This window comes from Psittacula echo (genome assembly GCF_963264785.1).
Source record: "Psittacula echo genome assembly, chromosome: 6".
NCBI lineage: Eukaryota > Metazoa > Chordata > Aves > Psittaciformes > Psittacidae > Psittacula > Psittacula echo.
This window is the reverse complement of record NC_137743.1, coordinates 12,420,509-12,435,458: the sequence shown is the minus strand read 5'-3', so window position 1 is coordinate 12,435,458 and position 14,950 is coordinate 12,420,509. Positions and strand designations below refer to the sequence as shown.

The window sequence follows — 14,950 nt, the reverse complement described above, 5'->3', positions numbered from 1 at the left end:
GATGGCTCAAAGATTTCTAGGACTTTCCATTCTTATTAGCCCAGAAAAAAAACCAAACAACAAGTGTTGTGTGGGGCTGTGTGTTCACATCTGACGTTTTGAAATCCTGATAGGAGTCCTTCAGGAAAGAATAGGGAGTAATAGAAAGATATACGTGCCTGTCTATGCAGACACATAAAAAAAGCTTAAGTTAAAAATGGAATTTAGTTTGCAAAAGCTTCAGCTAACACAGGTTCTGAGAAAAGGATTTAAAAGCAGAAGCAGCAAACAAAATCTCTGGTATATCCTTTGCAGACCAAATACAAATTCAACTTCAGAAGTATTTTATCTAGACCTCTTATTTCTTTCATAAATTAAAAGAAAATATTTGACTGAACCACTCCTGAATATTTATATATTCAAAACCTGTGGGTTTGGCACAAACTTATAGTTTAGAAGGTACCATGAGGGTCTCTTTTAAAGGACAGATTCATAGGACAAGTACTAACATCTGCTCACAGGTGGACTACTGCCTCAATAAAGAGCTGATGAGAAGTGTCACAGATTTACACCAGTGTAAGCTAAAAAAGGAGTAAACTAAATATAAAAAAATAAAGTTATTGTTTATTTATAATATGATAACCACATTTGCAGTCCAATGTTTCTTTCCTTCCTCAGCTTTCTTTTCCACATTAGTCAAAGTTACACTAATTGCTATTGAGTGACAGCATGGAGGGGTTTCAGATATGTATTTTACTGCAAGCGTGGTTACAGAGCTTTACACTGGGTATGCAAATCACTGCTATGGAAAGCAAATGCAAAGAGATCTGCCTGCAATCAGAATCATGAGAAGAGGCTCAGTACACCTGAATCACTGGGTCTGTGATGATTGAAACTGAAGGAGGCAAGACTCAAAATACAAAGAAACTTGCTAGTAGTAAAGAACTGCAGAATAAAGTTTGTACCTACATTCAGAGTTATCGTACAGTGGTTGTGACCTTTACAAGTGTTTGAATGTATAGTCAAATCATCCATTACAGATGTCCCCTATATTAAAAATTATGAGAAGCTCAGATTCTGTCATATTCATGTAGAATATGTCCCTAAGTGAATTTAGATATAAACTGTATAGCAGAAGTTACTGCAGAAAGACTTAAGCTTGCATCAGTGACAAAAAGCTATGATATTTCTTTAAGGTAACTTTGGCATCAAATTTGCAAACATTTTGCCGTTGCTGTAAATGACTGACATTCAAAGATTCAGCAAGAACTTACACATGGCTGATTCATACAGCTTGAAATCTGACTGGAAAATCTTGCATTGCTGCTTAGAAGCAATACTGCAGAGTGATTTAAGCTCATAATGAAGAACTGTAGTGCCTAGTTCAATGGTCATTAACTTGCTCACTTTCAAGGACTGAAGTAGGTCTAACAGCAGTTAAAAGCATAACACCAGCCCCTGGAAGATGCCCCACTCTTACACATGGCAAGACTATTATTCAGTATTTTCCAGTTGCGCATCATCCTTAGATCAAAGACTCATTTTCAAGTGCTGTACATTACAGGAGGAATAATTCCACTTTCATACCAGTTCTAAATTAACCTCAAAAAATCAGCAGTGCAGACTGCACTCAGCCACACTGCCTTCAAGCCCCCCATTTCAACATCTCTGTATGTATAAGGAAGCTGTGTCTAGGAAATGAGGAAGACATTTTTGCTCTTACCAGTAGAATCTGTTTGGTGCAACTTGCTCATGAAGAAGCAGCCATCTTCTGCCAAACTCCACTGAACTGAATAACTGGAGACAAAAACAAAGAGACATGAATCACAGTAAACCCAAAAGATAATAGAGAAATTAATCCAAAGAAGCCTGTATCATTCCTGAGATAGTGACTTGGACTTTTATGTCCTCCAGTCTCAAAAGGACATACCTGGGGCAGCTGAAAAGTGTCTATGTTGCTTTTTATTGACAGAGGCAACACTGAGCTGTGTGACATGGGACATGACTGGTATTACTTGAGGGATCACTGTACACCCAACAACCTGCCATGACAGAAAACTCATCATCTAGATATTCACAGTACTCCCATGTAACAACATCATGGGGTATGGGAAGGCTGCTTTTACTTTTTTAAACTTGTGTTGGACACCAAATGTAAAGCATAACATGGCATTTTGATATACTAGCATAGCTCTGACAACAGATAGACACAGTTGCCTTCCTTGATACTATGCTAGAAGGTTGTTCTCTTTCTAGTTACCAGAAGCTATCCCTAGAGAGCTGATTTGATCTGGCACAAAAAAGATGCTCTAACATGTCCAAACTTCTCTTGCAGGTCTGAATAAGTTTAAATAGCACTAGTTACTTGTACCATGGAAGCCAGCTATTCTCCCTTTGCTCCTGTCCTTCTGCAAACAACATGACACCTTCTCCTAGTCTGGTTACACAAACAATATCCAAATACATCAATCATTTCAGAAAATCTTTCCACGATAAATACCAAACCAGGCTGAGAAAGGTCAGCAAAAAGGCATGTTACAGGTATTATAAACACTTCGACATGTCTTTGTGGAATGATATACAAATGTTACCATTATAGAGCACTTACAAACAGCTGCTCTCCATAAATGCTGCCATCAGGTAATTCTCAGAAGGATAGTAGAGGGAAGGATCACTTGGGTTCTTTCTTTTGCTTCATTTAACTTCAAATTTCTCATATGGAAGCACTTTGAGGCAGTCAGCCCTAAATTCTTTTCGCAGATTCATCTGATTTTCTCTCCCTCCCTTGCTTGATAGATTTGGTCAGTCCCCTTTTCTGGCAAGGAAAACGTTGAACCCCTTTTTTGAAGCAGAATCTGCATTTTCATGACACCATTTCAGGGTACTTGCATAAAATGCAAACAATCTGAATCTTTATGTGCCAACCTTGACAAATATTTTTGGAACCAGTAGTGGCAGTGGATTGGCAGGGAAGAGAATGCCTGTGAGAATGACTGAGAAGGAAAGAAGGTGATTTAAAAGCTTTGTGTTGATCAGAAAGATGACTTGAATGTTTTCTAAGAATTATGAGACCAGGATGTAAGAAACCTTGAGATTTACTTCTTATTCTGCATTACACTCCCAACACAAACCCCTATATGCCTCAGCTTCCCTGCTGTAAGATCTTGGAAGGACATGGAGAAACCAATTACAACAGCTTTTGGGTAAACAGCAGACTGACATATGTTAAAATCTACTTTAAAATTTAAAAATTCACCTCTCTTTTTCATCTCCCTTTCTCTTGAACACCATCGGAGAAGAGAGACGGAAGAAGACAGAGGGAATAGAAGATAATGAGGGTAAGAAAAGGAAAAACTGTTTAGCTATGCAGATAGAAATGCATCCAATTTTAAAACTACAGTGATGAGTCTATTATCGTACCTTAAGTAGAAGATTCTAAACATATTTTCATTTGGAACTTTAGGAGACACTAACTATAACTAAGGAAAAACTTTCCTTTTTGAAAATCAAAGAAAATCTTTTGGACCATTTAACAATGACTTTTGTAAAGTGCTTTTAGGTGACCTAATTGAGAACTTTACCATTACAGGAGGTATTTTTTCCCCTTTCATAATAACAATAAGCTACTGTGAATCTCTCTCTCCAATGGCAATGTTTTCCTTTTCATGTGAAAGTAGTTTCTTCCATGCTAAGTAATATGTTTTTGACATACAGTAATTTAAGCTTTAATAAGATTCAGATCATCCTTTAATTAAGAATAGGGAGCAATCCAAGCAACTCAGCAAAAGCTTCTGTGTTTCCAGGCCAGGGATGTGTAGGATGTAAGCTTTCCAGGGATACTGACGTTCAGATAGCTGAAGTCACCACAACAAATCTTGGTTTTCCTGTTTTGTATCCCTCACTCTATTCCATTTCTAGTTTCCCTGAGCACAACTTTCAACAGGTTATCCCCTCTCTGAGTTTGCTACAGACAGTACCAGTATCCAGGATGAATTAATTACAGCCTGCAAAAACTTTCCCTGTGCTTGTGTAGCGTCCTTCTCCGTGCCTGCAGTGCCAGATGGCTGAAGGACCCCCGTGCCACAGCTTCCTTTGCCCCATTCTTTCTGTACAGCTTTTCAGAGGAGCTGTTCACCTGATGCATCCAACAACTCCTCCAGCAGAACAGAAGCTGTGATGCTGCACAGAACCCAGACAGCCCTGATTTCTCTTAGTGTGTGCCCTGAATGAGACGTAATTCAGGCAGAAAGTGGAGAAATGCAAGAGTTTTTGTTTCAAAGGCAGGAAACAGATAGGAGCAATTCTCCTGTCAGGATTGGCCTCAAATTAGAAGCCAGTGCCCAGTGAGCTGGAGACAGCACATGAGAAAAGGTAACAGCTCTCAAAGTGAAATATCAGCTCCCTGGGAACCTATGCCCAAAGCTTTCATTGTCTTTGATGAGACAGTTTAAAAACCAGGCTTTAGAAGGGTTTTCCTCCTTTGCCATTATCTCAGCACCAATCTCAGCCTTTAATGACTCAGCAGTACAAGAAGTATAAATGTACCTTTAGCAAAGAGGAAATTCCTTACCTTGTGTGTCAACCCTGACAAAAAAGGAAAAAAAAAAAATCCTTTGCAGGATTTTTTTCAGATATTTTATTCCAAGTATTATTCAATTTAGACTGAGTTTATTTAGTAGGACCAGATATAAAGCAATATTTGGAGGCTTTTCTCAAATATCAGTTATGATACAGCTGGGATTATTTTTCCCCATTTAGCAATTACGTGCTTGTATGGATATTTTTAAAACCTAGCATCATATTTTGTTGTCATTATAAAAGCCCCCTTCCCTCCTGGGACATCTTGTGACAGACTCATGCATGCAGTCTCTTCAGGGGTGACATTTTATTTTCTTTGGCAAGCACTGCCATCTGATGACAATTTTCATTGTTAGACTTAAGTTAGATAATGTTCTTTGCTACACTTCTTTTTCAACCACAGATAGAAAAGGAACCTATTACAATTTCAATGTATGTTTTCATCTGAGGGCCAAGTAGTGATCTGGCATTTGTTTACAGTGAGACAAAACTGCAGTGAAGTACAAATCTTGTACTGATCTCTCAGATTTGACCCTTGTTCATCAGGAAATTATCCCCTTCTTGCTTCCTCTTCTCTTGTATATTTATTTTCCTATGCAACACCCAAGTACTTAAAAATCATTAACAGTCTGGTTTTGCTTGGTTTTGCTTTTAAAAATTCTAATACTCTGTGAACTAGAAACATACCACCTACCTCTTTCATGTGGGAACACAGAAATGCAAGGGAAAAGGAAAGGCTGTCCCAGATATCTTCTGAATTGTTACAAATAGCTTCTGAGGCTAAGCAGAGAGTCAAGTGAATCCTCAGAACTCCGAGACAATCCTCCAGCTATAGAAAGAGCTTTCTCACAACATGACACTATTACCTTCTGGAGTAGGGAAAACTGACATCTGAAAACTTTCCTTACCTACCCCACACCATATGCATATACTACTCACCATCTCTGTTATTTGTTTTCCAAGCTGTGTGAGAAGTGTAAAAGCTGCTCTTGTATTTATTTCACAGTGATAGCATAAGCTTCATCTTAAAATACTTTGGGATATCTGAGAAACAGCAGGATGCAGTTCTCTTTCCCTTCTAATTTCCTGATCTTTCCAGCATGAATTTTAGATTTAATTTTTTTTTTTTCTTTTTCGCATTTTGGGCTATATTCATTAATAACATTTTCAATTTGAGATAGTCAAAACATTCTTTAATAAAGAGACATTTTTTAAAACAAAATCCTTTGGTTTTAATTTAAGGATAGCTTTCCTATAATCCAGTCAAAATACAGATGCAAAATAAAATATTTTAGGAATGTCTGTAGTTAAAAAACAAAATATTTGATGAAGAGGAAGAAGATGTAAATATAAATTCTGAGTGAAAGTAAATATTTAATAGAAATTAGTCAAATTTGATGGGCTCTTTCAGTTTTTGTTTCACAGCTCCCCTATTAAAAAAAAAACAAACCTAAATTCCAGAAAATGTAGGGAGAAAGAATTATGTTTTTCCAAAATGTTCCATTAAGAATAACTGTAATTTTATTTTACTATAACTGATCGAGACTGAAACACCACTTCTAAAAGGGAAAGTGTGTACTAGGAAAAAAGGAAAAAGAACTCTTTTTTTCTTCACTTCAGCTCTGGAAAATCTCTCAAAGCAGAAAGCTCTAAAGATCTTAGTTTCACAAACCCCTCTATTTTCCAAATTGGTCTAAATACATAGAATCATAGAATAGTTAGGGTTGCCATATATCTTTCTTTGCCCTTCTGGCTTGTATTGCATAGAATGAACACTTATCATAATGTACAGTGTGCTAGTTTACAACTGTAAAAGATCTCTGTCCCCTTCCATCATTTGTTCCATCATCTGTTTTATTCTTTCCTAGTTTACCCATGCATTGTACCTCTTACACATATTCCCTTCACTCAGATTTTTAAGCTCTTTAGAGTAGAAATCATTTATTGTAGCATATGTTTATTCAACATAAAGATTGCTGGGGCTCTCAAGAGCTATTACAAATACAGGGAGGTAGGAGTACAAATGTAAGTGCAGATAAGTGTAGAGGCCAAATTTTCCCTACAACAGATACTTCAGTTAAAGGTTCCAGTATTCAAAATGGTGGAAGATGATTTTCCCATATTATTTCTAACAGTTTTGTGTTTCATTCACAAAGCAGCATAGCAATCTAGGACTTTTACACTTTCCTCTGGAACGAGGTGGCTACTGTTGGAAGTGTTTAATAAGACAAAACAATGGTTTTGCCATAAGATTCCCACATTACACTGGCTTCAAACCCAGCTTTCAATAATTCACAGGACTCAGAGAATATTTAGATACCATTGATTACATTCTTTTTGGTGTTCATTAATGTCTTCTTTTATAAGTCTCTGAAGTACTATCACATTTGAACACCAGCATTAATATCAGTGAAGTTTGTGTTAACTTGTATTTTATATATATATAAAACATATATATGTCTAACATATCTTATAGTACTGGGCTATCAAAAAAAGGATACAGAACATAATCAACGCCTTCAGTAGTTTTTCCAATGGACACACATTAGTGAGCAATATTTCTAATAAATAAAAAATGTAAAAAGCACAATCTTCTCACCATTTTACAGGGAAACATTGCATATTTCCACTGAAAAACTAGAGAAACATTAATGTATAATATACAGACTCATCCCTAAAACACCTCTCCTAGAGGGATTGCATAGGAGTCACAATTGCTATAAACCATCACTTCACTCACTTTTATGGAGCTAAACCAAATTACACTAAGTGAGGACTCATCTCTTTTTAATTTACTGGCAGTCTTATTTTGCTTTGTATTTTAATATTAGTCTATATGCATTTTAAAAGCTCCAAAGTAAGTAGCTAAAATATGATCTTTGAGGGCCTAATGTTCCCTAGGCATCACATAAATTTGATTCATTCTCATGTAATAACCAAAGGTATGAGATTATGACCTACAGACCCCTGCTTGTCCATCCAGGTTTGACTGAATTATGAAGTTGAGATCTCCTGACATAAACCCATATCTTTAGGACAAACAAAATGAGCTGTAACAGTTTCATAAAGTATTTCACCTGGACAAGGACTTTAACAAAATTGTACTGTGCACCGCTTGTTTCCCTTACAAACACTGGATTTTCCCTGAGATTTTTCCCAGTCAAAAATCTGGTTCTCATGAGGCAGTTGAATTGTTTATTTGGCCGTTGAACATAATGGGTAAGAAAGCATGGCAGAAATCAGATGTTGCTAGCAAATGCATACTTGTCTTAAAGAGAGCAATCCCCATTACAGGCTTCCAGTATTTGAAGGGGGCCTGTAAGGATGCTGAGGAGGGACTATTCATTAGCGACTGCAGTGATAAGACAAGGGGTAATGGGTTCAAACTTAAACAGGGGAAGTTTAGATTGGATATAAGGAAGAAATTCTTTACTGTGAGGGTGGTGAGGCACTGGAATGGGTTGCTCACGGAAGTTGTGAATGCTCCATCCCTGGCTGTGTTCAAGGCCAGGTTGGACAGAGCCTTGGGTGACATGGTTTAGTGTGAGGTGTTCCTGCCCATGGCAGGGGGGTTGGAACTAGATGATCTTAAGGTCCTTTCCAACCCTAACTATTCTATGATTACTCCCCAGTTCCGACGAGCTCAGTACTCCCCAGAGCCAGTGGGTAACTCTGCTACCTGCATACTCAGGAAACTCACCATACCAAAAACTTACACATAAAGTAATCTATGTATCATTTACATCTATGAAACATTTCCTCATTTAAAATCTGACTTTGAAAGCAAGGTTACTAAGGTTGGCTGATCCTGACTGGATGCCAGTTGCCTACCCAATCTGCTTTATCTTTCTCCTCCTCAAATAGACAGAGATGAGAAAATACAACAAAAGGCTTGTGGGTTGATATAGGACTGGGAGATCATTCATCAATTACCATCACGGGAAAAACAGACTCAACTTGGGGAAATTAGCTTAATTTATTACCAATCAAATCAGAGTAGGGTAATGAGAAATAAACCCAAATCTCGAATCACCTTCCTTCCACTCCTCCCTTCTTCCCAGACTTAACTTGACTCCCAATTTCTCTACCTCCTTCCCCCTTGCAGCTCAGGGGGACAGCGAATGGGTTATATTTGGTTCTGATGCTTCTTCACATCGTGATCTTCAACCACATGGTAGCTCCATGTGCTTCCTATGCTGACGAGGATCTTCAGTTTTATACACTGATTTCATCTTATGCAAAAAACATTATGCTCATGGAAATTCAGAATCTGGTTAAAGAAAAGGTGATTTAAATAGCATGCTGGAAGCAACACGAAGGAGATAATTTGAGCAAGCAAGTAGTTCCCATTATTTTTCTTTTACTTATTTGCCCTAAACAAGTTATGATGGAATACGGCATTGAATCTAAGTTTATATGTTAATTGCATTTACCAACTCTGGTATTCTTATAGTCACAAAAGTTTTCTTCCTCTCTCCTCTAGTTTCCATGAAAGCTCCACTCATCCTTCTTGGACACAGACCTGACCAAAGCAATTCAAACCTACACTACAGTATTGACCTAAAATACCCCACATGCTATAGGAAAAATAGCTCAGAGCATCTTCAAATCCATAGGGTTTGATTCAAGCTCACCACTGATTCCCTGAGAAGGTTCTTACTGGCCTATCCTCCTGATAGTTTATTCACATATGCTGACTTCTTGCCTCTTACACTTCCTGGTGTTTCTATGAGATGACTAACGTTCATCAGGTTTCACTCTCATGCCTTCAAATAGAATTTAAAGGGACAAAAATCCCCAAAACCTGTGCACCTAAGACACAGATTATATGTTTTTACTGATGAACCACGTATAGATTTTGAGAGATCACTTTTTCTTCATCTTGAGTATCTTTTTTTTTTTTTTTAATCTCAACTTCACCAAAGAACACAACACTCCCAAAGCACAGTTTAGCTTTAACTAAAACATAACAGAGTCAAACTGGGTAAAGACGACTCTTTCTGAAGAGGCCAAATTTGAAATGAAGTTGTTCTTCTTATCCCTATTCATTTATACTGAATAAAAATTACTGCGCAGGGCACTTCTTATTTTGAGCAGTCAAAGGCTGGGAGGTATGCTGCTATTCCCTGAATCACACTATTCTTCATCTAGAAGAGACATCTACCAGGCTATTCTCTTCCAATAGTGATTTTAATAGAACAGAATGTTTTGTATAAACAAAGACTTTGAAACTGTGCATGATAATTTCTTCACAGAACAAAGCATAAGACTCATGATCGAAGATACAAAAATGGGCTACAAGGCTGGTAGTCATTTACTTCCCCGATCTATGATGTAATTACAAGTTCCAGTGTTTACATGCTTAAATATCCTTGAAGCACTGAAGTTCACAGGACACTGCATAGACTTTGAACATTTTAATTTGCAGCAATGCATTAATTAAGCCAAGCAGAAGCCGTCAATCAGGCTACCCAATAATCAGTGTTTATTGAATGCTGTTGGAAACACATCAGAGTGATAAAGCTTTCAGATACCTGCTGCTCTCAACAGTGAGAGCTCAAACACTCAAACACCAGTGAGGTCTGCAGCTCTGTGTCTGCTTTTGCTGATCAACTACACACTACTGTCACATAGGCTTGCTCAGAATAGTTGTAACACAGCATTTTCTTTTGTGCATGTTCATCAGATCAAAGCATCCTGGAGACGACCTTCAGCTTCCTACCTATCCCTCAATAACTCCTCACACATTCTCAGATAGGAGTCACATCAGCTGATGTTCTGGTTTTGTGGCATCTTGCAAGTAACTGTATTAGCATGACGTCTCCAGTGCATTAAACTCATATTAAAAAAGTGACTGGAAACACATTTTTACCAGCAGATATTCAAAGGAATCTGCCTGGCATATATAAAGCCAGAAGGAACCACTAGTATCAGCTGTCTGTTCTCCTAGTAACAGATGCTGCAGAATCTTTACTAGTAACTCAAGCAGTAAAGAGAATTATTCAGGCCAACAACTGATGGCTTAATGAGATTTTATCATTTGGAAAGACATCCAATCACAAGTCCAAAGGCTGATGAATTTACCACTCCACTTAGTATGCTGTCCTCAAGGCTAATTCTATTCTCTCTGTAACGGCTAACAGAGTATCCTGCACTTGTTTTCTGTTGAGTTCTAACTTCATGAGGTAGGTTAATAACTGCTTAGATAATTGCACTAAATAGATGAAAACTGGATCATAGAACTACAAAAAGGACTGGAACATTTCTCTTATGAGGAAAAGCTGAGAGAGCTAGGCCTGTTTAGTCTGGAAAAGACTGAGAGGGAATCTCATTAATGCATACAAATGCCTTAGGGGCTGGTGTCAAGAGGATGGGGCCAGACTCTTCAGTGATGCCCAGCAACAGGATAAGGGACAATGGGCACAAACTGAAACACAGGAAGTTCAAACTGATTATGAGGAAAACTTCTTTATTTTGAGAGTGACTGAGAATTGGAATAGGTTGCCCAGAGACGAGGTGCCTGGCTGTGATTCTATGCAACCTGCTCTAGATCAATCTGCTTTAGCGGGAGGCTTGGACTAGATGATCTACAGAGGTTCCTTCCGACTCCAACCATTCTGTCATTCTGTATTAGAATGAGACAGAACAGACAAGACTTATTACAGCAGAATTTAGGGCAAAGTGTCAGAAATTTCACACAAGCATAGCTTTAAATTTAAAAATAAATTATTATTATCTTTTGCATTATACTAAAACCTATATCTCCAAGTGAATTTAGTGCTGACAGCACTTTGTATAATGAGACACTTTGGAGAGTACAGCCAAAACAAATGACAGACAGAGAAAGGCAAGGTGAATCATCCACAGAAAAGTGAATTGAGTTGCGTAACACCACAGAGATCAGTGATACACACCCAGCGATATGGAGTACGTTTCTTTTCTCTGAATCCAATGAAATCTCCAACTCTGACGGAAAGGAAAAAAGTAATTTTTTCCCATGGAAGTGGAAAAAACAGAGTTATGTAGAGCACAGTAAAATCTTGCAGAGAAACAACAGATCTATTGTAGCTGTAAGAATTCATCCAAGGATTCCAAAGCAGCAAAAGAACAAGTTCTTTAGGGGTACAGAGGGCTGATATTTATACAGATGGATAAGCAAGAACATATTGATTTGCCTAAAGATGAGTGAGTCAGTGGTAAAGAGCACAGTGATTACTGCTCGAGAGTCTTTCCTTCTGTTCACTGATCACACTCCTTGCCCAGAAATATATCTTCTTCTTTAGACTGCCAGGCTGCTACTGGGCTCTGCTAGATGATTTTTTTCTTTTCACTTTTTATTACTTATTAAAGGAGGGAAGAATGTTAGAGATTATTCCCACTTTTAATTCCATTCTGTATGTTAAATTGTCACCCTAGCATATTATGCTTAGTGAGGTCTGTAGAAGACTGATGGGTAGCCTAGGAAAGCATATTTCATTATACAGTTTGTACACAGGTTTATGGCCCATTAAAAAAAAAACCAAACAAACAACAGCCATCTGACAGCATTATTCTTACTGAGACAATGTTGGTGAACTGATGGTCTGAGAAAAAAGAAGGAAAACTAATAAAATAACAGCCAGATGAATAGTTCTGGTGTCCTTTCCTTGTTCATTTTCAGAATGCTGGTTGCCACCAAATGCTTATCAGTATGCCTAGAGATAACAAGGCATATTCATGAAGAGTTGTGTGCAAGATGTGTTATCAGGATGCCCATCAAGTGTCTGTGCTTAAGGTCTTCACACAAATGGCATGCACGGCCTTACCTACAAACATGGATATTTCTGTGCATGACTTTGCTTGTTAGAAACGTGTCACATGGAAAGTCTTCAGAAAAGGGACAAGAGCTCACAAGGCCTTTGTGTGGAAGGCCCTTTCCATCCTTGACACAAGTGCTGGTAACCCAGACAGGCTATCTAAGTTCATGAAGAAAGTGCAATATTGCAAAGGCTGGGACAAACAACTTTTAACATGCAAATTCTTTATTATTTTTCAACTTCAACCATATGCGTCGAAGAGAATTTCTGCTGGAAAACTGGCTTGGTTGATTAGTGGTGCCACAAATATTAACATAAATAGTGCAGACTGTTGCAGAAATAATGCCGTAGGGAAAGGGGGAGTTATTCACATAGGCTAATCTTAGCTTCATGCAAACTAGCTCCCTGGTTGTGTCTGTAGTCTGTCAAAAGAGATCATCTTTTCTAGAGGATGATTCAAAGTGGCTAATGCTTACCACTAGAGAAGCTTTTTCCCTCTCCATTAATTTTAGATGGGATTAGTCTCCCTCAGCTAACAGTAGCCCACGTGAATAGTCCTTTAAATGTTGTCGTGTGGGAAAAAAAACCCAACACCCTAAAATTATGTCACCTTGTGCTAACAGCAATTTTTTTAAAAAAGCTATGACGCAATTTCTGATAAAATAAACCTGGATTTTATTTCCCCTTCTCTGGTCTCTGTACTCAGTGACTGTTACCACTGAAACTGAGAGGGTGTCAACAGAAACAGAATAATTTAAGTTGAAAGGAACTTCAGGAGGTCTTTGTCTGACCCTTTTCCAAAGAGGGTGACCCTCAAAGTTAGATCCTAATGCAGTGAAATGAGAGGTTTTAGGATTATGAAGTGCATCAAGAATAGTCCATCACATCTTGAAGAGTAAATACGGGCTATCTCTATGGCAGACACTTTCTTGTCAAACACACCATTAGGCCAAACACATGGACAGATGGGGCTGAAGGTACTTTGGGGAGTTGACCTGTTCTCTCACACAGACATTCTATCACAGTATCACACAGTATGTTAGAGATTGGAAGGGACCTCAAAAGATCATCTAGTCCAATCCCCCTGCCAGAGCAGGAACACCTAGATAAGGTTACACAGGGATGTGTTCAGGCGGGTTTTGAATGTCTCCAGAGAAGGAGACTCCACAACCTCCCTGGGCAGCCTGTTCCAGTGTTCTGTCACCCTCACTGAGAAGAAGTTTCTTCTCAAGTTTAAGTGGAACCTCTTGTGTTCCAGTTTGTACCCATTACCCCTTGTCCTATCATTGTTTGCCGTTGAGAAGAGCCTGGCTCCATCCTCATGACATTCCCCCTTTATATATTTATATACACTAATAAGGTCCCCCCGCAGTCTCCTCTTCTCCAAACTATAGAGACCCAGCTGCCCCCATTGCCCACATTTCTGTGGCAATATGCATTATTATCTCTATTCTAAGTGGTTCCTCTATCAACCCTTATGTGAGAACACTTTTATTTTCCACTTGAATGCATGAGGAGTGGACCTCCTTTACTGTAAGAAACTGAACATGACATGGCCTGATGACAGAAGATATGCTGTCCCACAAGCAACAAAATCCTGATTTGCTAAACTTCAGCTATACAGCCAAGTATCAGTCCCTAACTCACTCATCTCCACCATAACACTCACAGTAAATAAAGGTAGAGAGGTGGAATCAGATATCTGGGAAAGGCCAAAATGAAGGAAAAAAAAAAAAAAAAAAGGAAGTAAAAAAAAAAGGAAATGTAAACCTCTTCATTTATTACTGCTGCATTGACAGAGCTCCTTTAGTCTAGGGTAGCTTACTTTTCAAGAGTTCATTTAAAATAAGAGAGGAGAAGCAACAACAACAACTCCATTTGGAACCTGTTTTTTCAGCCTCTGTTTCTGCACTTGAGTGCCTTTGCACATTTATTCCTGAGCTGGGCAATTACAACCCTGCATTTTGCCCATCTGACTAGTATTTCCCAATTTCACCTGTATTTCATCTCTCCAAGTAGCTCTGTTATTCATGGCTGATTGCCACCCATTCCTCTGTGTGTCTGACCCATCTGAATGCAGAAGATACATCCACATCAAGCAGGGGCTCTTACATCCCACTCTCTGATTACACAGCAAACCACTTTTGAAGATTAGATGGTAATGCATAAGCAATAATCCCATAAACTACAGCCCCTCATCCTACAAGCATGCTGATTAAATCCACGAGAGCTCACATGTACAAGACCTCCAACAAGCTCTTGCTTCACAAGCAATGCCATACTGTGTCTGAAGTTTCCTCCTGATTTGTAACTCCTCTTACACAGAAAATGGAGGAGCATGAAGCAGTTCTGCAATTATGTGGTAAGAATCAGCCATGTAACAACTGTACTTTAAACCAGAACAGTGAGTGCAATCATGAAGCAATTAGTAGAGGCGGCAGATGGTTTGCTGCTCTTTTTTCCTCGACACTGGCTGGCAGGAAAAAGTCATTACTGAATAAGGGACTGGTCTGTCAGTAGTGGTAATTCAAGTCTGCTGCCCAAGGCAGAGACATGGGGAAGAGACATGTGAACAAAGGAACGGATTTGCTGAAGCT

At 38.5% G+C, this 14,950-nt stretch overlaps 1 protein-coding gene across 1 annotated transcript in view; it reads right to left on the bottom strand.

The window, feature by feature from the left end:
• SORCS1 (sortilin related VPS10 domain containing receptor 1) overlaps positions 1-14,950 on the bottom strand; it is a gene marked incomplete at its 5' end in the record, with an annotated part of 298,352 nt that overhangs the window by 99,818 nt on the left and 183,584 nt on the right. Inside the window, one exon of the mRNA XM_080620246.1 lies at positions 1,703-1,776. Coding sequence (XP_080476372.1) covers positions 1,703-1,776 — 74 coding nt within the window. The remainder of the gene's footprint in view (positions 1-1,702; positions 1,777-14,950) is intronic.